Source organism: Ostrinia nubilalis, chromosome 27 (assembly GCF_963855985.1).
Source record: "Ostrinia nubilalis chromosome 27, ilOstNubi1.1, whole genome shotgun sequence".
Taxonomy (NCBI): Eukaryota; Metazoa; Arthropoda; class Insecta; order Lepidoptera; family Crambidae; genus Ostrinia; species Ostrinia nubilalis.
In genome coordinates this window covers 7,551,929-7,579,798 of record NC_087114.1, presented here as the reverse complement: position 1 = coordinate 7,579,798, position 27,870 = coordinate 7,551,929, and the positions used below count along the sequence as shown (strand labels likewise).

The window sequence follows — 27,870 nt, the reverse complement described above, 5'->3', positions numbered from 1 at the left end:
TTTAAAGAGAGTTTTTTTTTTAATGAGTTAAAGTAAGATGGTACAACCCGTGGTAAGTATACCATCGTATAATATTTACAACAACAAAAATAAATTACAATCTAATAAAACCTTTACTTTCATACCACGTACGGCCTAAACATGTCCATGCCGGGCCGTCCGCCATCTTGGCTCATCACAACCATCCCTCGCCTGTTGTTTTCCAAATTAGAATTAAAATTAGCTGCCGCCATTGCCCTCTCTCGCTCCAACGTGATGATTCTTTCCCTGTCCAACATGGCGGGAGGTTTGACAGCTGTCAAATCGGCGGCCATGTTCTGCGGAGGTTTTTCAGGCTCCGGCGGCTGTAGAGGTTCTTTCGGTTTGCTCTTTTCTTCGTTGTGGGAGTGCGAATCCTTTTTGGAGTCTTGCTGCGCCTTTTTTGAGCGTTTCCACTTCATCCTGCGGTTTTGGAACCATATTTTTACCTGTGGACAAAGAAGAATTTGATCAATTGTTGCAATAATTTAAGTAGAGCAAGGCTGGCAATGACCATCTTACTTTAACTTTAACAAACGTGCAAAATCTGTTAAAATCCCTACAAAAACAGCGGCTATCATTAAAGACGGTCAACTCAGCCTTAGTTTTCCACAATGGAAATAATGGGATAGGGAACATTATTAACAACAATACTTTTTAATAAGAGAGATGACAAAATATTCTCTACATCGCAAGACTGGAAAATAAATCCCTGAGTACTCCTCAAACACAAAAACATCTAAAACACGTTCCCTCCCGAGACGACACTAAAAACAACCTCTTTATGACATTTGCGAAATGGCGGGAAACACCTGTCACTATGACAGATACCGGATTTGCGTTTACAAATCTGACAACCGTATCCTTAGGTGTGGGCAGAAGCGTAAACTACGAGTTTAGCGTAGAAAAAAGAACTCTACACGTAGATACTAGCGCCACTGTGACTGTAGAGTTAAGTTGGTATTGTAAATGCGGGGACAAGATTATAGGGGTGGCAAAACGTATGCCATAAAGGTTATTGCCTGGGGTGTTTGTGGGTTTAAATTAATCTCTCGTACCCTTGTCGATGGAGTATGTAATTGAAAGTGGTTTCAGTTTAGCTAGACGATTTTATTTAACGATAATAATCTGTAATTTACTTAATCGTTGTTAACTAGTTTTGTTGCTCACAAAATGCGATAAAGAGCCATAAAGTGGGTTCGAACCTCAATATTTCTATAAATAAAGTTCATATTTTAATAACATTTATAAGAATAATGTAAAGCTAAGTTTTGAACTTTACAAGTACTAGAATTTGACTAAGGTGTAGAGTTTGTTTAGTAGGGCTTAGAGTTAGAAGCTTGGCTCTACATGAAATCTGATTTTTAGGGGATTGCGTAAAACATCTCGAAATCTTTGAGGAAGATTTTCAGCAGTGAACGTCGTGTAACTGAAATATGATGGAAATGATGATGATGAGTAAGAAAACCCTACCTAATCTAACCCCAAGAGTCTGAGTTACGGGATTATTCGATCTACAGCTTGATCGCCAGTAAAATCTTAATCAGTGAAGGTCAAGTTTGTCCCGAGGGAAAGTTATAACTATCATTGGACCCGCAAGGAAATTAATCAGAAGAACATAGGAGTTTGAAGTTAGGAAGTTTTTTAGGAAGGTCTATGTTCAGCTGTAGACGTCCTATGACAGAAATGTTATTGATGAATTAAGTAAAACCTTACACACCTGCGTCTCAGTGAGGTTGGGACATACTTGTTCTATAAGGTTCTGGAATAGGGGCAACGCACCTGTAAATTCAGCGTTACTAGGTTACAGAAAAGTGCTAGATGCAGGCCACTTATAACTGACCCTACTGGAAATCTTTGAAGGCAGGTCTCCAGAGGGTGAAATTGAGGCCAATGTCCACTGTTTAAGTAGAAGTCTTGTAGCTGGAATGAGGATGATAAATTAAGAAAGTCTTACCTGCGTCTCAGTGAGCATCAAGCTGGTAGCCACTTCGAACCTCTTCGGCCTCGACAGGTACTTGTTCATCCTGAACTGCTTCTCCAGCTCCAGCAGCTGTTGCGACGTGAACGCAGTGCGCGGGCGCCGCGTCTTGCCGAGAAGGGCGTGTGGGGCTCCTGGGGAAGAGAGGTATTGGTCAATTTGGGTCCAAACTGGTAGCATTTGTTGTCTTAAGACAACACAATATTAAAGATACTTAACATATTATGGGCATTTCTTGTCAACATTTTTAAACAAAAATGGAAAACATTGACATTTTACTCTCTTACCACTTTAATATTATATCTGTGATAAACTGTAAATGTAACCAGCTTTGAGACAGATAAATAATTTCTATCTATTTATTTGTAATAGGAAAAATTTTTATATAAAATATTAGGGCAATAATTAGAAGTAGTTTCCTCGTCAGCCAGACAGTTTTGACAGTTCCAACTCCTTGCCAGTTTTTTTTAGGATAGCTACCAAAGCCACGATGACCCAAACTTCACGATTCACAAACATTATATCCTATATTAGGAGCATACGCTGACAAACTTTCAGCTTTTATAAAATGACGTAGGTCTGGCGTTCACTAGCTCTTAGTCTAAAACAAAACTGAGATCGTTGTCTAACAGCATGGACTTAGGGTATGTGGAGCTCCTAGATAAAAATTTTCTTCAGCAATTCCCCGAACATATAAAATAGAAATAGAAATATTATTAAGTCGAAAGATAAAGCACAATTAAAACAAAGCCTATTTTTTAACATACGCCAGATCGCCAAAAGTGATGACCAATATTAATTAGGCAAACGTAATTACACCCGCAAACCGAATCGCGGTTCTAATCGTCCCGTGCATTCGGTATTAATCAATATTAATCAGGGAAATGAAATCGCCGGCATTTATTGCACAAAGCGCGCCGCTATCTGTGGGCCTACACAATTGGTCAAGGGTGAGCCTTTTCCCAGACTACTACAATGTTTTTTTGTTCTGGAATTCAAAATGAAATAGAACTCATAAAAACTCATAAAAAGTTTCGTTAATTTTAAATACCTAATCAAAATTATTTTACCACTTTCTCCGCCCGCGTGAATTTCAGTTTATAACAGAAACATAATCTTTCCATTTTGAAAACCGCCATAAAAACTACACTAGGTACACACTTGTTCCCGTGGGTCTTTAACTATCTCTAAGTATACTTTTCTTTCGATTCAATGGTTGTAAAAAGGAAGGTAACAAACATCCATTCATCCTCACATTTTTTTTAAATAGCTAACCTTACATTATTTTTGTAATTAACTACCGTAAATTGTTATACTAAATAAATGAAATATTTTTATCTTATTTACAAATTACTAATCTCCGATTCCTTAACGCCAATTCGACCGAGGACCCCAAAAAATTATAATTATCAATTATCCCCTATCCAACATTTGGTCGTGTTTGCACAACGCGATAAAATGGCGGGAGCGCATCTGTCAACTTTTGGCGCGCTGTCACTTTGACAACTCGCAGGTCTTTTTGTATGTAGTTTGTTTATGCGCCGTAATTGGCTTAAATAGCATGGAAAATATTGGTTAAAGTAATTTTGTGAGGGAGTTGGCTCGTTTAGGCGCGATGGCTAATTTGATAATTTGTTTAGGGGGACGCTAGTACTGAATTTATTAGTTTTGGATTGTAAACTATTAAAGTATTTAGTGCAGTAGTTAAAATAGGGCGGTTTTCGCGAAGAAAAAGAATATTTTTTTTATTTTTGAAGGGGATTGTAAATAGTTTTTTTATATCCAAAACCAATTTAATATAACATTGTTCCTTCTTTATTTTATGTTGACCACCACCAGAGAAGAGGGAATTTGAACTCTTATGTCTTTCTTTATACCTTTACTCGTTAAAATGCACTTTAAAATGCCAGATACCCGTTCAAATATTCAAGAAATGTTTAAAAATAAATTTAAAATGGCGGCTCTGTCAACAGGCGTCCGTGCTTAAGTATCGGCATCAAAAATCAATAAGCTGGATGTTGACCGTACAAATCTATTTTTTTGTTGACCGTACGTGATATTTCGGCCCTAAGAAGGGCTTTTTAAATGTAATTTGTTTTAACAGAACTAATGTTGGAGTAATAACGGTTTATGGTCTATTAAAAGAACCCACTCTTTTGAATAAGATTTACTTGATTCAAATTGTCTAAAAATATAAGTGAAAATTACACTTTGACAATTTTAGAGCACATTCTAGCAAGAGCAAAAGTGTAGTAAGGCAAAAGTTCAATACAATTCCTCCAAGTACCTTTTTAATGGCACTAAGGACTGGTTCCTATGCAGGATCCTTCAAAACTGGATAGTCGTGTGAACACTCATTATGTCATGTATGTTTGTAATTTGAATTTCAAATTCGAACGGATCGGTTTTTTGCTGGACATCTGTGGTGAACTGAAAACAGTTCATGCAAAGAACTGGATGTCTTCGTAGGAACAAACCCTAAGCTCTACATTTCGTAAGTTAATATTTTGGGCAGTTTAAGTGGTTGATGATATTTATCAGAGAATGAAGTCCTATAGATTGGATATTATGAAACAAGAAACTTCCAAATTATAGGTACCTACAAACTAAGCATCATTATCAGAATTTGTAGCTGTAGGTATTGTACAGTCAGTGTTAAACAGTTCGAGACACTCTAGAGATCAAAAAATTGACAAAACAACCTTATTCCAATTTTATTGTAACACAAAGACACGATGCGAACTTTTTGAGGCTGACTGTATTAATTAATATCTAGTCTACGCAGTCTCGTAGCTATGATTGCTTCAGTCATAGACCATAATGGCTACTTTTCTATACCAGACCATAATGCGTGGTCAGTACAATTTGTAATTAAAAAGACTAGCTATAATAACATCACAAAGACAATGCACATCACAACAGTGACGTAATACTATATCTATACCAAGACACACGTCTTGCCCGGGGGAGGGTAGAAATCGAATTAGCTGATTGGCCCGTCGCGCTCGGCGTGGCGGATAAATTTATTGTGACGATTCGGAGGTCCACGTTCGATGCTCTGGGAGGTCATATTGACAATGTTATTGTATAGATTATAGAATAACATTGTTGTGTCGTGTATAATAATATACCTACTCTTGATATCTATCTATATAATATGAAACTCAAAGGTGACTGACTGACTGTCAGCTTGACTGACTGACATAGTGATCTATCAACGCACAGCCCAAACCACTGGACGGATCGATCTGAAATTCGGCATGCAGGTAGATGTTATGACGTAGGCATCCGCTAAGAATGGATTTTACGAAACTCCAACCCTAAGGGGGTAAAACGGGATCCACGCGCACAAATTCGCGGGCGGCCGCTAGTTAATTATAGAATTTATAGGCCATAGAGAGTCCTCAGATAAAATGAAGCGAGAATAGCCGAAAGGTGAATGGTATTCGGACTGGCCAGCCCTGGCTGACTCCAGATTGGAAAAACGCAGGAAAAGAAAACGATTTTAGAAGGCACACGAATAAAAAATCTAACTCTACGTTAGATTGTTTCAAGATTTTTATATGCTGTCGCAGAGTTGTCGTTTTCCGGCAAGTCTACTCTGACTTTCTAGCGATAAAATTGCCTCTATAAATGTTATAATGTACTTAATATCTTCATAAAGAAACATAAATGAGAGGTAATTATAATTATGATCTGCCGTAATAACATTTGGTTAGTCATTTGGTTAGCCAACAAATACCTACTTGGTTTGTAATAAAAAAAATCGTTCAGCGATTCCTGTGTCGCAAATAATCTTGATATTGTTTAGCAATTTAATCACAAAATAGGCAACTTAAAATAATATGGGTTTGCGTAATAAACATTAAATAAAAATCATCACTCTTATTTTGTGCATTACCAATAACAAAATAAACTGCTTTACATGACGCTTCAATTTTCCGCCCTTAAAAATATTTTAAATATTTCCAACTGTCTATTTATCCATTACATTCTTTATCAACTCATCCTTGTCATCAATTTAATCTGCACATGCACAGACGAAACCCATGTACCAATTGTGGTAAAAAACCCCATAAAGTAAGCGCAGACGAAAGCCGTGTTCTTTTTATTTTATAGCCGCCATGTGGCGGGCCTGTCCCGTTGATATGGGCAGGGGTGCCGTAGGGGTACTCAGTAGGGTTGGTTAAAGAATGTGTGAAGGTATTATGTTCCTCTGAACCGTTTTAATAAAAAAAAAGTAAAAAAAAAGTCAATATGTTATATTTATCACTACTTAAAAAAAAACTACTTTTTACAAAGGTATAATTATTGAAATAATTATGTATTTTCTGTCAAAATCTATTCTATTAAGTAGGTTATAACTAATTTGTTTTTTAAGCGAAAGAGCGTGGGTTCGTTTGTTCCCAACAGAGAAAACATAATGAATGTTCTTTTAAATAAAAAAAAAAAAATAGTTAGCTGGATTTAAAACATACCCTACATAAGTGGGGCAATTTTTTTGTGTCAAAAATAAATTAACGTACTTCATGAAACTCTGTTGTGTACTATCCGATAGTCGATTGTTGTCCCCCAAATAATATGCAAATGTAATGTACATCCTAATTGCCTATTTTATTTATTGGCCAGCTAAATGTACGATACAAATTGCGATCATTATAGAGTTAAAATGGATTTAAATTGTTTTCGCCGTCTGTCGCAAAGTTATATTGTATTTATTAGAAGATATTTTTTTTACATTCTTATCCAAGATGTAAAATAAGTCCTACGAAAAAATTAATTGGTACTAGTGTTAAATATTAAATTTAAGTATTCTCAAAATAGTTTCTAAGTCATATAAAAGCATTTAATTTTAAGCTTGAACTCGTACCCTACTTAGAAAATACTAGCGGCCGCCCGCGACTTCGTACGCTTGGATCCCGTTTTACCCCCTTAGGGGTTGAGTTTTGCAAATTTCCGTCTTAGTGAGCACCTACGTTCTAAAAGTTCGTGATGAGTGATTGAGTCAGTGACCTTTCGGTTTTATAGATATACCTATGGTATTTACTTATTCTCTACGTATTTATTTAAATACTTTATAGCTCAAAATAAATATCGAACAGAAGGTGGACTTAATGTTAAGCATTCTCCGTCAGTCAACCTTTGGATTTTGCAGAAAGCTGCAAGTGCGGTGCAGGTTAAATATAAAATGTCTCAAAACAAGTCATAATTCATATTATTAATACATTTTAACGACTTACAAAAGTTTGTTTTGAGATATCGAAAACATTTCTGTATTTCAATAATGTCAAAAACCTGACCACGCCATTCTCATAAATTTCGTTTACCACTAATCATAATCCCTCCCACCATCAACCATCAATAATCCAGCCGGGCATCGAACCTACGATGCCATACCTATCCAAACAAACACATCTGCTCCAATTTCACAATTAAATAGCTTTCCATAAAATCCACAGCAATAATAATTAAGACCTGTTAAGCCGTAAGTTCTTGAGTGGCGACCACGAGCTGGAAGACGTAGCGTGGGCAGGCCTCCCACTAGGTGGACCGACGATCTGGTAAAGGTCGCGGGAAGTACCTGGATGCAAGCGGCGCAGGACCGGTCATTGTGGAAATCCTTGGGGGAGGCCTTTGTCCAGCAGTGGACGTCTTTCGGCTGAAACGAACGAACGAACGAACGAAGCCGTACATGGCAACACCACCGTCAGATGTCACACTTGTCACCGAGTGTTGCCACTTGCCAGTTTACACTTTACCCCACAACTTTATGGGCGAAAATCGTTTGATGTAGATTAAAATGGGGTAGTTTTTATACAATATTTATCGGCACGATTAGTGAAATAGCTGAGGGTGACCATTGTTAACTAATTTGTTTGTTTTTATGTTTAGTTGTAGGGTGTTGAGTTAAATGCGTCCCAATTATTGAAACTATAAATCGAGGGCTGGTTTTAAGCTTGATTTGGTATTAATGGTTCGATGCATTTAATTAAATTTATTGTAGAAACTTTGTAAGCCCTTGAAAAAGAGGCTGACAATAGTGACTGAGTTTCTTGCGTTGCTTCTTCTTAGCACTGGCCCTTTTATTGTCCCGGTAGGGTTGAAGTAATGCCCCTGCATTACTTCAACCCTACCGGGACACGTCCCTACGTGTAAAAGCACTTTTTAAAAGCCTACTTGTAAAAAATTAATTACTTTTATGATTTTATTCATGTTGTAAGAAGTGTTGCGATGGCTTTACATTAGTGACGACTCTACGAAAGTGTCAATGTAAATAAATTGTCTTCTTCTATCGCGGTAACAGCTTGGAGTCAAATATTATGAGCAGAATTGAAAGCGATAAACGTCTTCTTTAAAGTTCCTCCGAAGTTATTATACTTACGAGTACTTTTTTATGAAACATAACACGAACAAAATGGCTACGCTCTTATTATAGAGGAAAAAGCTTAATTTAAGCTTTGCTCGTGTAAACTTTGTAATTTGTCATCAAAATTATCCATTACGTCATCTAGGATTACCTACAAGTAATATAGCTCTACTGCAAAATATATTTCAAAATTGTTTCAATAGTTTCATTTGTGGAGATTATAATAATTAAAGTCGTATTTAAGTTAATTTACATAACACTTAATTAAATTACAGTTAAACAATTAGAAGTGTACCTAAACTCTAAAACACACAAAATTCAGCAGAACTCATCCAAGCATATAAAATGTAGTAACAAGTAACAATGAACAATGTATTGTGGTCTACGTCACATCAAGTTTGACACTGGCATCTTAGTCTCTGGTATTAAGGTTGTATTTTGAAACAATAATGTATAGTGTAACGTGACGTATGTTATTTCGAGTGGGCGGGGCTAGTGCACGCATGCGCTGTACAAGTACCTACCTCGAAGCTACATAAGCTGTCTTTGGTTTTTGTTAGACCTAAAACCTGACAAGTGTGAGTCGGACTTTTATATGAAGGGTGGACGGGAGATTGAACATCATGTAATTTGTGTCAATAAAAAATTGTAACTGTTTCCCTTGGCCACGCTATTCCTGAAAGATTTAAAAGAGGTTTTGTAAAAGTAATGCCCAGAAAGCTTAGGGAATGTCTGACCATCTTCCTGCTCTTAGTGTTATACTGGACAAAAGCACGTTAACTAATGTATTTTAGCAGAATAGAGCACTTATGTATCTGTAACAACCTATTCTTTGCAAATAAATGTCTTTGTCTATAATTTTAGAAAGAGTTTACCGTTTTAATTTGCGAGCTCAGCTAGTTTATTCTAAAGATCGATATCTTAGGCTGTATTTTGTCTTAACGCCAATATTGCATTGGTGTGTCTATCAGTAGAACGTATCGACAATCGCCCGTCAACATAATATAACTGTTTTTTTGGCTTTTCATAGGTATTATACAATACTTTATTTCAGCTAATTTAAATTTCCCTTTGCTGAAAACCCAGCTTGAAATAGGTTTGTGACGTCACTCGTTGACAGGTTTGGTTTGTTAAAGTGATGTAGGTACGGATAAAGGCACATCAAGGTAAACACTGTGGTATTTTGTGCAGTTTCAATTGGACAGATTTTGCTAAAAGCACCCATTTAAAAAAAGCCGCTGGATTATTCTGGTGAACCCACTTATTCGTTCGTTCGTTCGTTTCAGCCAAATGACGTCCACTGCTGGACAAAGGCCTCTCCAAGGTTTTGCACAATTAACGGTCCTGCGCTTCGCGCGACCTTTACCAGATCGTCGGTCCACCTTGTGACACTTGTAACACGAACATTTTTAGCTTAAAACTGTTAGGGGTTAACAGGAAAATCGTGAATTTAGTTCCATCACAGAAAGTCTAGGCTGTCGCGTGTTTCCCCTACCGAAAACTGGGATACTTAAGTAAATCTATGATTTTCCCCGAGTCCCTATCTCTCCAGTCTCTACAGTTGCTTCTGGCGCAAACGTGTAAAAATCAGTTCAAGGGTTAAAATCCATTTCATTCTCACAAACTTTCACATGTTATTAGGAAGAAGGATTTGTGCGTTTTTATCAGGAACCGTAGAAAATTGCACTAAAATCCATACTTATAACAAATCTGTAGAGAGGTCAATTCTGTACATGAAATATATTTTCAAAATAACTATCAGGGGGTGATTGTGATCGATACTGATGCCAAAAATGCAAACAGTAAAATTTTTGTCTGTCTGTCTGTCTGTATGTTCCTTATAGAAACAAAAACTACTAGACGAATTTTAACGAAACTTGGTACAATTATTCTTCGTACTCCTGGACAGGTTATAGTATACTTAGGAATTCCCACGGGAACGAGAATTAGCGGGAAAATCCTTTTGTATGAAAAATCTAAACCGCTTAAGTTAGACGCTTGAAATTTGGCATGCAGGTACCTTAGTAAACTTAAAGCTTGGTTACAACAGGATATTGCAAAATTCCCAGGGGAACGGGAGTTAGCGGGAAAAAACATTTGTATGAAAAAATCTAAACCGCGTAAGATAGATGAAGGGGGTAAAACGGGATCCACGCGTACGAAGTCGCGGGCGGCCGCTAGTTCTAAAATAAGTTTCCATCGATATATCGACATCGACCCGCCCCCGCACTAGTCACGGGGATCTAATTTAGAAAGGGCCTGTTGTTTGTGCGTATAAATTGCTCCCTATAATTGGCTTACGTTCCCTACAGGGGGCGCTGGCTTCTCTGTCAGCGGAATTGTTTTTTGTGGAGACGGACGCTTCCTAATTGAGTGTTCCAGCATGTCAGCATTACTGTAAAAGCAATATAATGTTTTGTCTTACATATTATTTGGCCTTGGGAAAACTAACTTCCTACTTTTTTCTATTATTTCAACCGGCAGTTGTGACTGAATTTGTTGCGGCGCTTCTTCTCAGCACTTGTCAAATGCTGGTCTCGAAGCGCTAGTAGGGCAAAAATAAAGAGACATATAACGGCTCCTTAAGAGCAAAACTTTTATATTTATATTTGACGATTTGTAAGCACTATTTAATAGTCCATGCAATAAAGGAATTTTGGTTTGACAAATCAATGAATGCTTTTCACTCAGAAGTTGGACCGACGACCTTACATAGGTAGGGAAGGCGCTGGATGCAGGCCGCTACCAACCGGGCGATGTAGAAATCATTGAGGGAGGCCTATGTTCAGCATTGGACGTCCTGTGGTTGAAATGATGGTGATGATGATGAATCTATCCTTTGATTTACTGCGTTAGCCAGCGAAATTTTAAATAAAAGCAATAGTGTAAATTCTGAATAACTTAAATTGAGTGTTTTCTTTTTCCCATTTTAAGATCTCTCTCTCTCTCTCTCTCTCTTTCTTGTTGTTGCAATAAGATACTTTTTAGTGTACACCATGCAAAATATCAGGTTATCGGTATTGTCTACAATTTTAACCTTTTTAAACAGTTAAAATAGAATTACTTCAATTCCGTTCACCGCTTCCACTCAAACCCCGTCCGTACCCTGCCGGTCGGAATTTCGTTAGGCAGTTGATTTTTAAATCAAGTAAAGCGTTAGGTTAAACTAATTAGTTTAATTTGCCTAATCAGCAGTTATTTGACGGTGAAGTAACGCAGGTAATAATTACCAATGGATGTTGATTTATTTAATTTGTTACTTTAGAGAACTTATTTTGTAATCAAAATGTAAGTGAAGGATGACCAAAGGATAAAATTTCTATAGTCAAACGATTCTGAAACGGGAAAAAATCGGAACTAATGACCCAGCATTGCTAGTAGCGCCGTCCTATAAATATCATAATTATATGGGACATTTTAGTGTTGTCCAACTTGGCAAAAATCGGAACTGTATCCCAGTATTGCTAGTAGCGTTCGTTCGTTCGTTTCAGCCAAATGACGTCCACTGCTGAACACAGGCCTCCCCCAAGGTTTTCCACAATGAACGGTCCTGCGCTGCCCGCATCCAGGCTCTTCATGCGACCTTCACCAGATCGTCGGTCCACCCCTACTAGGTGGCCTGCCCACGCTATGTCTTCCAGCCCGTGGTCGCCACTAGCGAACTTTCCTACCCCAACGGCCATCGTCTCTCTCTACGAGCTATGTGCCCCGCCCACTGCCAATTGATTTTAGCAATTCTGCGAGTTATGTCGGTTACTTTATAGATTCATCCATCATCAGGTCATTTAGTCTCCACTGCAGGAGCACGACCCTCTAATTTACCAGAGGCAAATGGAGGATTTGGCCTACACTCCCCACGCTGGCCAGACGGGTTGGGGAGGCCTGATGTTCGCATATTTGTCCCTTAGTCGCCTCTTACGACATCCACGGGAAGAGTGAGGATGGTCTTAGTGTTTATTCTGTTGTATCGGAAGCACACGGCTTAGTTGATGTAGGAAAAGTATTGTAGAGGCCAGAAAAACGTGAAAATATTTTAAGCGGAGTCAAACAAGTACACAACTAATCTTTTAGTACAAAAATCGAGATAAATCAGATAGATAAACTGATCAGTTGAACTTACGTAGCTACATCTAAAAAACTGACAGTGTTTCTGTGAATTTCAAGTTAAAAGTTCACATAAACGGATGGTAGGTTAGTTGAGGCTTCCGGCGACTGGGACCGCAATTAACTGGGACCGCGGTCCCAGTCGCCGGATCCGTAAAAAATAAATAATATTTGACCGTGAATGTCTAGCTTAAATAAATAGCAAACATTACTTGGACAAATGCTTTTGGCCTTAATATAATATTTTTTAACAAGTAGATATGGATTTAGATTTATCAACCAACACCCCATATTTTATCTTGAGCGCAATCATTTATCAATAAACTCGGTATTTGTGCAGTTATGAGAAGTATTTATTGATAGATTTCATCATCCTTTTATCTAGAAAAATTGGTCAAGTGGTAGGCAACTTCGTCTAGACAGCCTTAGTCACGGTAAAACTGGGATGGGTGATCGTATCTTTACGAAACCGAAATCTACGAAGAGTCTCTATTGGCTCCGTGCACGATTACAGCGCCAACTAGCGTCCACAACTTTGTGGGTTCTGTCACATTGACATTTAGGTCGTATATTTGTGAAAAAATATCGAAATGAAAAAATAACAAATATTTTCAACTAATAAATTGTTGTGATACCACGATTTGGGTGGAAAAAAGGTTTTGAAATCATTTTGGTCATTCAAATCAAATGAGGTAAGTCCAAAAAGTGTGTTTAATTTTGATTGTGTCAGGGTTTGTTTACTTCATTTATAGTTGTAGTTTTACAGTAAAACAAAAAGAAAAAGCTACTTTAACGGTTTCATTATATAACAGTAAATATATTTAAATGTTTCTGTATCGCTAATAATAAATTAAATATCGTTTTCAGATCGAAATGAGTATCGTTTTGAAGACCGGGTTTGTGAGAGTTACAATATCAAATTCCAACCACAAACCGTATTTAAAGGAAAGTTGTTGGTATTGGCTGGACAAGTCCGAGATGTAGAAGAATTAAGAACAAAACAAGGGCAGAGTTCAATAATTCACGCTCTCATCATAAGGCAAACATCTGTGCACAACAACTACTGTGACTCATTTTTGTACTACCACGTTGTATAGTTTAGTTATTTCCAAATTGTAAACGGCTATTAAAACAGCCCTATCGAAATACAGTCCACTCTTTTATTTAAGTTCCCAGTAGGACCCTTTTCATGCGATTAATTAATTATATTAAAATGTATTATGTAGAATCGCTTTGCCATTGACAGATACATCTGATGACAGAGCTTACATTATTTCTACTTTTGACCACCATGAGCGCTGCGATAGATTATGTCCCCCCCACCTAGTACTTCGCACCCAGCGAATAGTCTTCTTCTTTTTTCGACAACAAACCTGTCAGTGTCAGCCCAAAACTCTGCTACAAGAGTGGCGTTGTCAGTAGCATTCATTAAATCTTCCTGCGTGCAGTTGTTTGAGCACGAAGGGCACGACATCATGTCTATAAATACGTCATCTCTATAAGTATTAAAGTTATTTTTTCACCTTTTGTAACGCTAACTGAGCAGTCTTATGATTTTTCTTCTTTTTCCTTTTTAAACCTGGCTCAATGTATTAAAAATACTAGGTCATTTAGAAAATATAGTTTTTTTCAATGCAGTATAGCTCAGAGATAACAGAAACGTAAGTTTTTCAACGTTTTTAAGCTTTGCTCGGGGAAAGAGCTGACAAAACTGTTTACATGTTTAGCACGGCTGTATATCTTGTTCATGGTGTTGTATGTTATTAATTGACTGACAAAGGCGACACTTTGGTGTGCTTTAATTACCCATGGAAATCACCCAGGGGATCAAAGTGAACAGACACAATAAGTATAGTGTCTGAGTTTCTTGCGCTGCTTCTTCTCAGCACTGGCCCATTTACTCTCCCGAAGCAGTGATAGGGTTAATACTGGGACGTGTAAACGTGTTTTTTAAAAAGCCTACTTACAAAAATAAATGAGGTTTATGAGTTTTTTTTAGTTTTTTGTCTGCTCTACCTTTTGTTGTTCTGATGTGGTGGTAGAGCAAACTATGTATATTTGGGACGTGGATAAGTGCCCTGAAAAGGGTCTTCAATTCTTCATACAAACCAAGTACTTGAATTTACTTTTATAACACTACCCTTCTACTAAATATAAAAATCTCCTTCAACCGACCCTAAACACCAAACCGGGCCGGTTTTTATCGCGCCAATATTGTCAATTTTATTGCTCGCACATATGGTGGCCCCGCACCTGTTATGGCGTCGATATGGCAAACCATCCCTAAACGTAAGGGTGGATCGGTTTGGCACTAATCGGGGCTATAATGGTTATTGCTGTTTAATTTTTGGTGTTTAAATTAGGGTAAGTTTTGATGGTTTGTGCGCGAAGAGACTAATTGAAAGTAATACCGAATAATGAGATTTTGTCGAATAATTAATTATTATTGTTTTAGGCTTAGTTAAGTTTTGTTTTTAATTCATTGACCTTATGTAACTAATCCATATTAAATAATGTTTAAAAGCAAAAGTAACTCTATGTCTGTTACATTTTAGGCTTAAATCACAGAACCGATTAAGATCATCATAATCATCATTTCAGCCATAGGACGTCCACAGCTGAACATAGTCCTCCCCCAATGCTTTCCATGTTGATTAAGATTAAAATTTGAGATACAAGGAAGAATGAATGGTAAGTAGTTTTAGTTAAATACTGGTTATACCATTTGATACAGATTTTGGATGATATTTATACACTTGAAATGTCATTTTACTTTACACTACTTAAAAGTGAAAACTGCACGAAGCCACAATAACAAAAATCGTTTTAATTTATACTCAAAGAAAATAAAGAAATTTTTAAACAAAAATGCCTCTAACTCACGTTTTTCGGGTGTAGAATCTTTGAAACGATTTACCAACCCCTAGTCAATCCATTATTCGCGTAAATACCAATAATAATACAATATCACTTGTGATTTTCAATAATCTGATGTATTGTGGACGTGTATTACCAATTTATAATGATAAGCTGTCAAATTCGTCGTCAACTGATATGTCTTATCAGTGATCGATCGAAATAACACATTTCAACGTTATCTGGTTGTTTTGCTACATTATCGAAGTAAGATGCTGTGATGAATTCTTAAAGTTCGTGCCAATAGTAACTGACAATTTATCCAACATAAATAATGAACACTGAATAATCAAGGAACAAAACTCCCAAATATGGCGCTTTATTTTCCCGCTTAGGTATTCTACTATTTTTATAGAAACCATCACAAATTGCACCATCTTATATAAATGCGAAAGTAACTCTGTTTGTCTGTCTTGCTTTCACGCCTAAACCACTGAACCGATTTTGATGAAATTTTTCATAGAGATAGTTTGAGTTCCGCGAAAGGACATTGGATAGTTTTTCTGTGACAGAAAAAATTCCACGCGGGCGAAGCCGCGGGCGGAAAGCTACTATAAAATATGTCAAACTCCATACAAAAGCACCGGTTATTGTTATAGTTACGGTTAAAGTAAGTTGGTAAAACTCAGCCTAAGTAGACAATGTCCGCAACACATTTTTTTCAGTGCCTCTGACAAAGCCACCATAGTAAATCACCGCGTGTTTGCTGTCGCCCCTGTTTGTCTATGCCACATGCCACTCTATCACCCCTGTCACGGGGGAGAGTGACGATTTTTACACTGTTAACACATTCGGAAAGGAGCAGTGATAAAATCAGATAATAGTTGTAAGTTGTAAGTTTTCTAAGGGTTGATTTTTCAATCGTGGAATAACTTTTGACTGAAGAATAAGTTGGCATATTGGTTTTAGTATGAGAAATATGTCAAAATAATAAGTTTATTGTTCAGTTAAAAAAAGAAGAAGGTACTGACGATTAAAAATCAGCCCTAACTAAGTATCTTGCACAATTTGGAGCTTGTTTTTGATGTTGGTGTGATAAGAAAGGTAAAACTTAAAAATTTGTTGTTTTTTTCATTTTCAAAAACCTTTCACTATTGGCTTCAACGTCCATGTATTGCTGGATACTTATAGAATACAAGACATAACTACTTTTTATGACATTAAAATTGTTTCTGTTTTGATCTTTAAATTTTTTTACTTATTTACCAACCGACTTCAACAAAAGGATGAGGTTTTCAATCCGGTTGGTATTTTTTTTAAATTATTGAACTCTAATGCCACTCTAATTGGTACATAAAGCGTACTTAGTACCTTAGGGATTCTTTGCCAGTTAACCTTCGAACTTAACCGAGAAAAAACATAGTTTCTGGAATGACTGGTTTTAAGGAATGACAGGATTAAAAATGTTTTAAAGAAAAAAATGAAACTAAAAGACACTAGTACGAATATCAACTCCTAAATTCTAAACTGCCCCCAACCTAATCATGTTAATTGGCTAACAACCTCCCCCCACTTATGATGCACCAGGGGTGCTAATGACGTCACATGTCGTTAAACGAAGTGCAAATAGTTAGCACCCTTGCACTGGTGCAGCGTTGGATTGTTTTCAACGGTTAGATTGTTTTAAACTGGCTCTGCCTTATTTGATAAATTATTTATTTGTCTAAAGGTTATCTATTAGTTTAGTAAGAAATGTCTGGGTGAGATGTATAAGATAAGGAAATTATTAACACAGTCTTGTATAGTTATACTTTTTCTTGGTGTTACGGGCAATGTTGAACTTTTAAATAGGTCTGTTTTAAACTGCCTAGGTCCTGTCTAGGCCAGTAGAATTATGACATGAAAATTAATCAAATCGGAAATAATTCCTACAAAAGGTTTTATTGTTTTAATGGCTTCAATTGTTGCTCATTAAGACTAGGTATCCTAAGTTTCTTCTTAAGTGATGGGGCCACCCGAAAGTGGTATTTTTGCGGTTTTACGGTTATACAGTATAAAGGACTTGCAGTATCGAAAACTGATCTTCATGGCGGTTGAAGAGCATTTAATCCTGCATTGAATAAGACCAAATTCATATATGTAGAGTGTGTCCGGGCATGTAGTGATCAAACTTTAAGGGCGTAATCTGTATATGTATCTTATCTTATTTGTAAAAAAATACTGTAGATGTATCTTCCGTCGGTGTAGTTATGTATAAAATGGTGAAAACTTACCCCCAAGCTCCGGTATCCTGTGGTAAAACATGCCAGTCCTGGCCAGCCACTCCAGCTGCATGTGATGAAGCACCCTGTCCCCTGGATGGTGGAAGGCAGACGGCAGGGGAGCGCCAGGGGGCAAGGTACCAGGGGACAGTTGAGGGTAGTTGAAGAGAGCCGCCGATTGCGCTGCTACCAGCGCCGGGTTTTGAGGCAGGAGGCCCGGTTTTGGGATTATGCCTGGAATAGACGAATATATTTAAAGCTGCCGGATAACTTTGTAGCTAGGTGTATTTTTAATATTGTTATACTAACACTAGGTTTGATATGTTCCCAGGCTTATAATAAATTGATTCGTTAGTCTTTAATTCAACTATATTATGATGTTCACTACTGAACAAAGGCCTTCCCCAAGGATTTCTACAACGACCGACCCTGCGGTGCCTGAGTTCAAGTGCTTTCCGCGACTTTCACTAGATCGTCGGTCCACGGAATTGGAGGCTTCAATTTACATTTTGAATTAACTTAAATTTATTTACTCTAAATTTTACATTTTAAATACATACATGGGCCGTGTTTTGGCAAATTTTAAAGGATAGGACTTGGACTTTAAAAACTTCAGTGTCGATTTTAGTCGATTGGCTCGGATTATACTTCCAAAGAAACAACGAAAATTTAGATTTTATAGGGCTAGTGCCTCAGGTATGGGAGCGGCATGGAAGGGTGTTTTAGAGACGTCAAACGTCAGCAAGACGTGGCAAGACTTCAGTTTTGTATGCTCTGTCACTTTATAAAATATGTCAATGTCACTCCTCCCGTGCCGCCCGCACCCATACTTCGAACACTGAGTTAAGCGCTAGATCTATAGTTACAATGTAGGCTTAACTTTTATAATATTGATTACAGTGAAGTGGAGGCAGCCTCAAGGATATTTCTTAACACATCACAAAACAATAACCAAAGATTATCTTATTAGATAAAAGGTAATATCTATCTATCTGACTCAGAAAAAACCCCAGGAAATTATTCACAGATAGATATTTGAAGTACTCAATTTGTTGTTTTATTACAACACTAGCTGACCCGGCGAACTTTGTTCCGCCTTAATGGCAATAAATAAGCAGACTTTTTTTTTAATTTCGAACGGGATAAAAAGTATCCTATGTCCTTCTCCTGGCTCTAAACTACCTCCCTGACAATTTTCAGCTACATCGGTTCAGCCGTTCTTGAGTTATAAGTGAAGTAACTAACACGACTTTCTTTTATATATACAGGGTGTTTGGCGCATCGTGTGCCAAAATTATTTGGCGGATAGAATGGGTCATTTCCTATATTTTCAGCCCCCATAACACGTTCCATGCCAGGCGGATACTTTTATATTAATTTTTAGTAATTTCACCAAAATACCCAAATCGCATCATTTAATTTCAATTTAAAAAAAAACTACTAGGCGTAGCCTCAAAGTAAATATTTTGTGAAGTTTTTACCTGCTTTGAACTTATTGTAAAGTAAAAAAAAAGGTTCAAAATTCAAAATTTAAATATCAGTCCGAGTAGAGTCAATGCACTAATTTAAGGAATTTGTGAAGTTGTTGTTATTATTTAAACAAGATAAGTATACCGTTTGAATGGGAATAGACTAGAGAAGTTTTGATAAAATCCGAAGATCGCTATCTCTTTTAATTTTTTTATTATAGCCATGTAAACTTAATTGTTCAGTCCATTTTTAACTTTTCGGAAAACTTCAAAGCTGAATTTAAAAAAAACTAGATGATATTTGCCAGTAAATTTAGATTTGATGCAACCCTACATCAATGCACGTCAAAACAAAATATTTACTTTGAAGCTACGCCTAGTAGTTTTTTTAAAATCGAAATTAAATGATGCGATTTGGGTATTTTGGTGAAATTACTAAAAAAATTCATATAAAAGTAGCCGCCTGGCATGGAACGTGTTATGGGGGCTGAAAATATAGGAAATGACCCATTCTATCCTCCAAATCATTTTGGCACACGATGCGCCAAACACCCTGTATATATAGATATAGATAATATAGATATAGATTTTCTAACGTTCTATTATCTAGGTATGACTAGTAGGTTTTTTTAGATAAAGATACTGATAAAAAATACTCGTAGGTTGAGAGAAATAAGGACTTTGGCAAATATCAGGCTCATTTTATTTTACGCATTTTGGCATATCTTTTTTAATGCCCTGTCTTCTATTAGATAGGTAGTTCGGGACTATTCCTACCTCTCGTTCCCACCGCTGCAACTCCTGTGTAGCCAAGATCTATGTCGGCCGTTTGGTGTAGTGGTTCAGAACGGACTACTATGCCGAGAGGTCCCGGGTTCGATTCCCGGCCGGGCAGAAATTGAAATGATGAATTTTAATTTCTGTGACGGGTCTGGGTGTGACTATGTATAATATTTATGTATTTAAAAAAAAAAGTATATAAGTAGTATATCCGTTAAGCTAGCACCCATAACACAAGCATTAAGTTGCTTACTTTGGGGCTAGCTGGCGCTGTGTGAAATTGTCCAAAGATTTATTATTATTATTATTATCTACAGCTTGACCGCCGACAACCCAACCAGTAAAGGTCAAGTTTGTCCCGGGGGAAAGTTTAACTGTCATGATACGTAAGCCCGCACTACACGCGTCTTATAATTGACTATTCCGCTGAAACGCGTAGAACGCGCCACAAAGTGATTATCATGATACACTATCTGAAGCCTTTGTGGAAATCCTTGGGGGAGGCCTTTGTCCAGCAGTGGACGTCATTCAGCTGACTGAGTCTGAAGCAAGTCTGAAGTTTCATTGACGTTTCTTCTTTTTTTTCTGCCTCGCCTTATATCGTTTTCGTCGGTCATTTGATTCTATCTTGAACGTCTTGTTCATTACGTTTGACGTAACAAATATCCATCCTGTATTTTTGTTATGCCAAACCTGCTTTACTACCGCAGGAGCCAACTCACGTAGGTTATACTTACTTAAAGGTATAGTTCTTGCAATTCACGAAGGTAAGTGAGCTTTGTGTGTGTACATTTACATGCACATAACGATAGTGTATTGTCTATCAAAACTTTTGAAAAACTAACAGTAGGGAGCCACCACACGTAATAAGCTCACTCGCCTCCGTGAATTGCAATAACTTTATGACGCGACTTCGTCCGTAGAAGAGTCCGCGTTCTCATAGGATTTATAAAAGATTTTTTAACGTTATTTACTGTTTGAATACTAAAAAATATTTAAAATGTAACTTACCAGGCCTATAGCTCTCATATTCCTCATTCCCTCCCTCCACTCCCGGGGAAATAGGCGGACTGTAACTTCCCGACCGATTCCCATCCTCAGACACTGGGCTCCCACTCCTGGGACTGCTCTGTCCACTCCTGGGACTCTCTGCTCTCTGCTCAAAGCTCTGCCCTTGAAACTTGTCTATGGTATTCTGTTCTATCTGAGCGTCATAGTTTTCAAATCTGTTTATGTAGTTTTTGTTTTGGATTAATGCTAAATACTTCTGCTGCGCCATTCTGTCCTGGAGAGTCGTCTCTGGCTCGATATGCCTCGACAATAACGCGTCAATGCAAAAGGATTTCTTGCCTTGGTTCAGTATAGTTTTGTCCTCGTCCAACTGTTTGTAATACTTCATGTTTTTAGGGCTGCTCGAGCGGCTATGGTCGCCATCATGGTCGATTTCTAAAGGGCGGTCTTGGTCGGAGGAGTCGCGGCGGTACATCGGGTGGGGTAATATCTGGGATGACATGACGGCTCGTTACATGGTACGTCTGAAACAAAGAGTAGTTTAAGCACAAGGGAGTGCTAGTTGGCAAATAGTTAACGGTCGGTCGTCGGTATTGGCTGCATGAGATTCAATGAACGCTAGTTCGATCTCCGTCATTCCTGGACTATTGTGGTACCTACTACAGAACCCACTACTAAAGAAGAACGAACGGAATTGGCCAACATTCAAAATCAATCTCGTGTTTATCTGACTGCTTAGAATAGACTAATAATAGGTAATGATTGCTCTGATTTACTTCAAGAAAAATTTCCTGTCCCTATGTAACCCAATCTTGAAATACACAAGTCTTCATAAGTGTTGGAATTATAAACGCTCCTTAACTAACACAAGCACATATTAGCTTAGTACGTGGAGGAGTTAACATTGATTTTAACAACCTTTATTGCCCGACTATGCCGAAGCCAAAGCCAAAGGAAGGATTATGATTTTCGCAGTCTACTAGTAATACGAGTATGTGTATGTCCGTAGCACCTAAACTATTGATCTGATTTTCATGAATAAAGTAAGTATAATTTATTTTAAACTTTTGCGTTGCATAATTAAAATTTTTCAATATTATCTATCCGCGTATCGCGTTATATAACCTGTTTAAATTAATCCCACTAAAAACATTCTGTAAAAAACTAGCCAAGTCTCGATGGAGCTGCTTGTTTATCTCTAAAAAGTAATGAAATCTAGACAAAGTCGTGCCAAGTCTATGGTTCCTTACTGCGATTTCTTTATTATTATAGTTAATGTTGTGTGACTTGGCCGTTGAAGGGTACAAAACCAGGTGCTCCATGATACCATTGCACCAATCTGTCGCCAGAACCGCTACCCATTGACGATGGAAAATTGCCACTTGGAAAACGTTGATTCAACAATAACCATTCAATTGTAGGTTTAATAAAGCTGCGTATTTCAATAATACTTATGTATGATTATCTTAATAAAGATTGTTCAACGGCCAAGTCACACAACATTAATTATAATAATAAAGAAATCGCAGTAAGGAACCATAGACTTGGCACGACTTTGTCTAGATTTCATTACTTTTTAGAGATAAACAAGCAGCTCCATCGAGACTTGGCTAGTTTTTTACAGAATGTTTTTAGTGGGATTTCACTTCTTTTTGTAGAAAGTGGCAAAATTATTTAACGTCGTCGTTTTATCGATATTTTTTTACGATATTAAACACAAATAAACTCAACGACCTTTAAAATGGACAACGAATCAGAATTGTTTTAATAACATAACCTTAGCGAACCTTACAATATAATAAACGAAATCAACGAACTGCAAATTTACACAACATCAACTTAATCGACGGGGGGCTCTAGAAAGGAAAAAATCTGGACACCGCTTGGACGCCGCTAGCGCCATCTAGCGGTGAGCGATACAGGCGAACACCACGGTGCCGGAGTAGTATTGATTATGAATGTGGTGTTACTCCAGATCTTCGATTTTCCTAGTTTTTATAGTTTTCCCTTTATGTGGCCATTAAACCCTAACTCTGTACCAAATTTCAGCTCTCTGAGTTGATGGGAAGTACTAGTTCTATTTTGATGATCATCAGTGAGTGAGTGAGTGAGTGAGTGTCGTAAATGCGAAACTTTGCTTTCGCATAACTTCGGAACTAAATGACCTACAGACTTGAAATTTTGGATTTTAAGTATGTGATTATAGCTTACTAGATGACGAAAATTTCTGCGTTCTGGTCTTATCCAGAGGTTCTCAAATAGGGGCCTGAAAATGCGGCGAAATGGTTCCAGTAAAGGATGGTACGGCAGTGTTTGCTTCGCGCTCGACTTGGCGGGGGCACTGCCGTGCCCCCAGATTCATCCGGGTAACATATATAGGCAACATTTTAAGATAAGGTACTCATCCGAGCCAACGAGTCGAATAATACGTTTTTTTTCCGTAGTCGGGTTACATTTTTTTATCTTTATGTTTAATAAGAACGGCAAATGGACTTTAAACCAAATACCTACTACCTATACTTTTTTAAATTACTGAACTAGAAATGCGCTTATTTGCATTAAAAAACAATTGAAAAAAGATTGCATTATACAACACATTCTGTTACAATTTTCACTAAATCTTATTTACTTTACGGACTCACATAATCCAATCATAGCCGCCAAGTAGGTACATACAGGTTTAAGTGTGCGTCTAATACATAGAAAACATTTGCTCTCCATTACAAAATTTGCATATAACCAGCTTGATTGGCTTGTATTGGCCAATTAGGTGCCGTTAGAGTATTACGTGACTAAATGAAGATTTTATAAATAAACTAACTTTGCCCGCGACTTCGTATGTATATTTTTTCAGGTTTATTTTTTAACATTTTTCACGCTCTAAGCTTAATAGTTGTAGCATGTTTTTATAATAGTTTATAGTCTTGCCCGATAACTATTCAATTAAAACCGGTAGATCCTGAGGTTAGAACGTTACACTAACCAAGCAAAGAATATTCTTAAAATGTAAGTTATGATTTAATTAAATTATGGCATAATTAACAATCGAAAGAATGAAATTATTTGTTTCATTCAAATTTTTAATTAAAGGCATTCGTAGCGCCATATAAAAGACATAAACGCATTACGGTAGAAACTTGTAACCAAAATGTGTAGGTACTCTAAGTATTCAGTACTCACTTGATACTGTAAATTATAATTGCTCTTATATTTCAACTTTTTGTATTTTTATGAGTCATATTATAAGACGAACTTTTGAGTGAAGAACCAATAATTTTTCATATGAAAACTATTTTTTAGTATTCACAAATATTACTATACTATGTGGTCTCACATTGCACGTGGACGCACAGGGTGACTCACGAACTAATCGTAGAGCTCTATTCAACGCTATGCGTTAGATTTTCTGCTTCACTTAAGCAAGTATCGTTTGTTAATACGGGCGTTAAAATACGGCCACCCCCACTCTTCCCGTGGCTTGGACGAATTAACGTCGTAAGAGGCGGCTAAGAATGAAACAAATAACAGGCCTCCTCAACCCGTCTGGCCTGCGTGGGGAGTGCAGGCCAAATCCTCCACTTGCCTCTGGTAAATTGGAGAGGATCATGCTTCTGCAGTGATAAAACTCATAAAAACTCTCATAAAGCTCATTTATTTATGCAAGTAGGCTTTTTAAAGCATTTTTACTAAATCTGGTGACTAAATCATCTGATGATGATTATGATGCTATTGGATAATCAATTAACAATTTTTGATAGCAAAAATCTACGCAAATAAACCCACGGGAAGAAACTACATAGTTCAATATTAGAAGACTAGCTTTCCGCCGTGTTTCCGTGGACTACTTTATGTACATATTTTACGGAACCCTATTTTTTCCAAAATAAAATTTTGCCTATGTTACTCGTGGTTAATGTAGCTTTCGAATGGTGAAAGAATTTTTAAAAACGGTCCAGTAGTTTTTGAGCCTATTCATTACAACCAAACAAACAAACAAACAAAGTTTTCCTCTTTATAATATTAGTGTAGATAGTTGCTATGGACACCGTCGAGTAATCATAAAATATAAAAATAATTTCAAATTACTTATCAATCACGGCACGCGCCTCTATCGACTGATATCGTAATTTTATTATTAATAATGGCCGATAATAATAATAATAGTTATTTACGGGCGATTTGGTGAAATTGATGGGAAAGCCAAACACTCGCTTATCTATGGGTTTGTGTGCGTGCGAATATTAAATAAACGACAGGTTAAGTTTGTTTGTAGCTTCTAAGTGCATTTCATACGGATGTGGAAAGTTTACAGCATGTAGTTAGTTAAGATTTGAAAGAAAAGTTAAACTAAAGATGTAGTAAAGATAATACTTTTCTTTACCCTTTTTATAGTTTTGTATTGATAGCTTGAAAATTAATTACTTAATATATGTATAACTACGAGTACCTATACCTTGACATCCACTTACCTATTTTAATGAGATAAAGACCGAGACCTGTAAGCAGGCACGAGTTTGGGAGCGGAAATAGGCAAGCAGTGTATGATAGTCTACACTCTACACTAATATTATAAAGAGAAAAACCAAGTCAATTATTCATTCAACTATTCATTAGAATAGGCTCAAAAACTACTGGACCGTTTTAAATAATTCTTTCACCATTCGAAAGCATTATCCACGAGTAACATTGGCTAAATTTTATTTTGGAAAAAATAGTGTTCCGTAAAATATGTAAATAATGTAGTCCACGCGCGCGAAGCCGCGGGCAGAAAGCTAGTTAGTTTTAAATAGGTTTGGTTAAGCAAACCTCGTTTAAATATAGCAAGATCAAGTCACAATGTAACTATGTAGGTACCTACATAGTTGTTTGTAATTGCGCTGTGAATTCTTTTGACTCTTTAATTTAAAGAAAGCAGAACAATCAATTTATTCACTTATAAATTATGTTTAGTTTTCTTAAATGACTTCATACTTTTAAAACTGTCACTTGTCATCCCCTTTCCCCTAGATTTTGGTACACTAAAGGTAGACTTTCCCTATTTACTAATCAATATCGTTGCGGGTCCCCAGACACATAAACTTTTCCCGCGGGTCTACCCAACGTTCACGGTTCTGTTTCATTGGCCATAAAACTGAAGTGGGCTGTAACAGAAGTTTCAGTGGTAAAAACGAACGTTTTCTTTGATAGAGTTGAATAGTTGGTAGAGTTTGACTAGTATGACGCGAGAGATTCAAAGATCAAATCTGAAAATGGGCTACATGTATTTTGGTTTTTATAGTGTAAATTCACTTTATGTTACGTATTTGTTCCTAGTATTGTCTCTAGCATGGTTTTGACTTAGGCTATTGTAGCTTGAATAAACCTGAAAAATCTGTAAAATCACTATCACTACATAGTATAAAACAAAGTCGCTTTTCGTTGTCTGTCCCTGTGTATGCTTCGATCTTTAAAACTACGCAACGGATTTTCATGCGGTTTTAGATATTTGTATTAGATATAGTGATTCAAGAGGAAGGTTTATGTGTGTTACTTAGCACCCGTGCGAAGCCGGGGCGGGACGCTAGTAAATAATATGATGTTTTTCAACATTTTGGGAATAGTAAGAGTGTTCATATTCGACATTCCTATTGTAAAAGTTTTTCAGGACGGATTTTGTTGAAACTTTACAGTATTACTTATTATTTATACATCAAAATAATACGTAAACTAATAAAATACTGGCGGGTGGCGGAAAAATCTGGTTACTAAGCTAGAATAAGAGAAACATGCTACGACCGTATATTCTAATCAAATCATTTACGCGACGCTGATTTTCAGCAATGATCTTCGGGGAAATTTAAATTCAATTCAATTATTCAGTACTTAGAATGGCCTTTTCAGGGCGCTTAATCTTAAAACGAAAGGATATTAAAAATAATATAGAGAAGAAATATCCTTTGAAATGGCACCCTATGTCTGTGTATGGATAGTTTTGGTCACCGTACACAAGTCAAGAAAGTTATTTGTTTATGGGCCCACAAGGGGCACTTACACATTCTCACGTTCCTCTTTACACGAATAGCTTTGGGACGTGTTTATTGTATGTTACGAAGTTGTGTGAGACGTGTGTCGTAGTGTTTTATGATGATCGGAGAAAGAACGAACTTTTGTTATTTATTGTAACTTTTTCAGCATTTTGTCTTGTTTATGACCATTTGAAAAAGATTTTTGGTTGCATATATTCGTGTTAAACGACAATAAACCCTTGCGATTGTGTAGGTAGATATAATTAGCGACATAGTTACTTAGATCAATAAAGCCGATTTTAATTTATAATTAAACTTCGCCGACATAATAATGTAAGAGGAAATTTCAACCGCTGTACCAAAATAGCTAAGGCAATATAGTTCTTACAATTTCCACAAAAATATTTAGTTATCCCTAAATTTCGCAGAAGACTCTGGATTTAATTGATTGTCCTTATCACACTAATATTTGACCCCTGCGGGGCTTAAACCTGCAATTGCAGACGACGTTAAACTTCAAACTTTTTCTTTAACAAAATGTTTTTCGTCTCTTCTTAGACCAGATATTTATGTTAATTTCTTTCTAATTTTTAATGTACAAATTCAACTACCATAGTCATCTTTATTTTACATTTCTATGTTGCGTAAACACATGTAAATGCTCGAAAGTTAATGCGTTAATTAAAAATCGAAAAATTGTAAACGTTGTTAAATTCTATTATTTAAATAACTTTATATTTTTTCAATCATACAAGTTCTTTTCTTGAATCTTTTTTGTAAATTATATTTTTTTTATATTTGATTCAAAATAAAGTAAAAACTTTTCTTTAATTTCAAAACTTTCAACAAAAAAAAGCACTCACCTCACAAAAACAAAAGAAAAAAACCGATTGCACAGATTAAAAACCACTTCACAACAGAGTCCACTCACTCGCGCCAATTTTGATCCGATTCGAAATTGGAACGCGCGTTCCGAAACCTGCCCCGTGCAGTAGTTAGTAACAACTGAATTATTTTA

General features: G+C 36.8%; 1 protein-coding gene and 1 long non-coding RNA gene across 2 annotated transcripts; one reads left to right on the top strand and one right to left on the bottom strand.

Annotated features, from left to right (window-relative positions):
• Nucleotides 1-32: 32 nt before the first annotated feature.
• LOC135085070 (homeobox protein Hox-A4-like) lies at nt 33-27,870 on the bottom strand. Its single transcript, XM_063979849.1, has 5 exons — nt 27,716-27,870; nt 20,848-21,371; nt 17,600-17,821; nt 1,976-2,133; nt 33-467 (listed from the first exon to the last, which is right to left on the bottom strand). The coding sequence occupies exons 2-5, from the start codon at nt 21,347-21,349 to the stop codon at nt 120-122; spliced, it is 1,230 nt and encodes a 409-aa protein (XP_063835919.1). The 5' UTR covers nt 21,350-21,371; nt 27,716-27,870; the 3' UTR covers nt 33-119.
• LOC135085075 (uncharacterized) lies at nt 12,966-13,620 on the top strand. The gene is made up of 2 exons (XR_010260016.1): nt 12,966-13,162; nt 13,338-13,620. It is a non-coding gene; the product is annotated as an uncharacterized LOC135085075 (long non-coding RNA).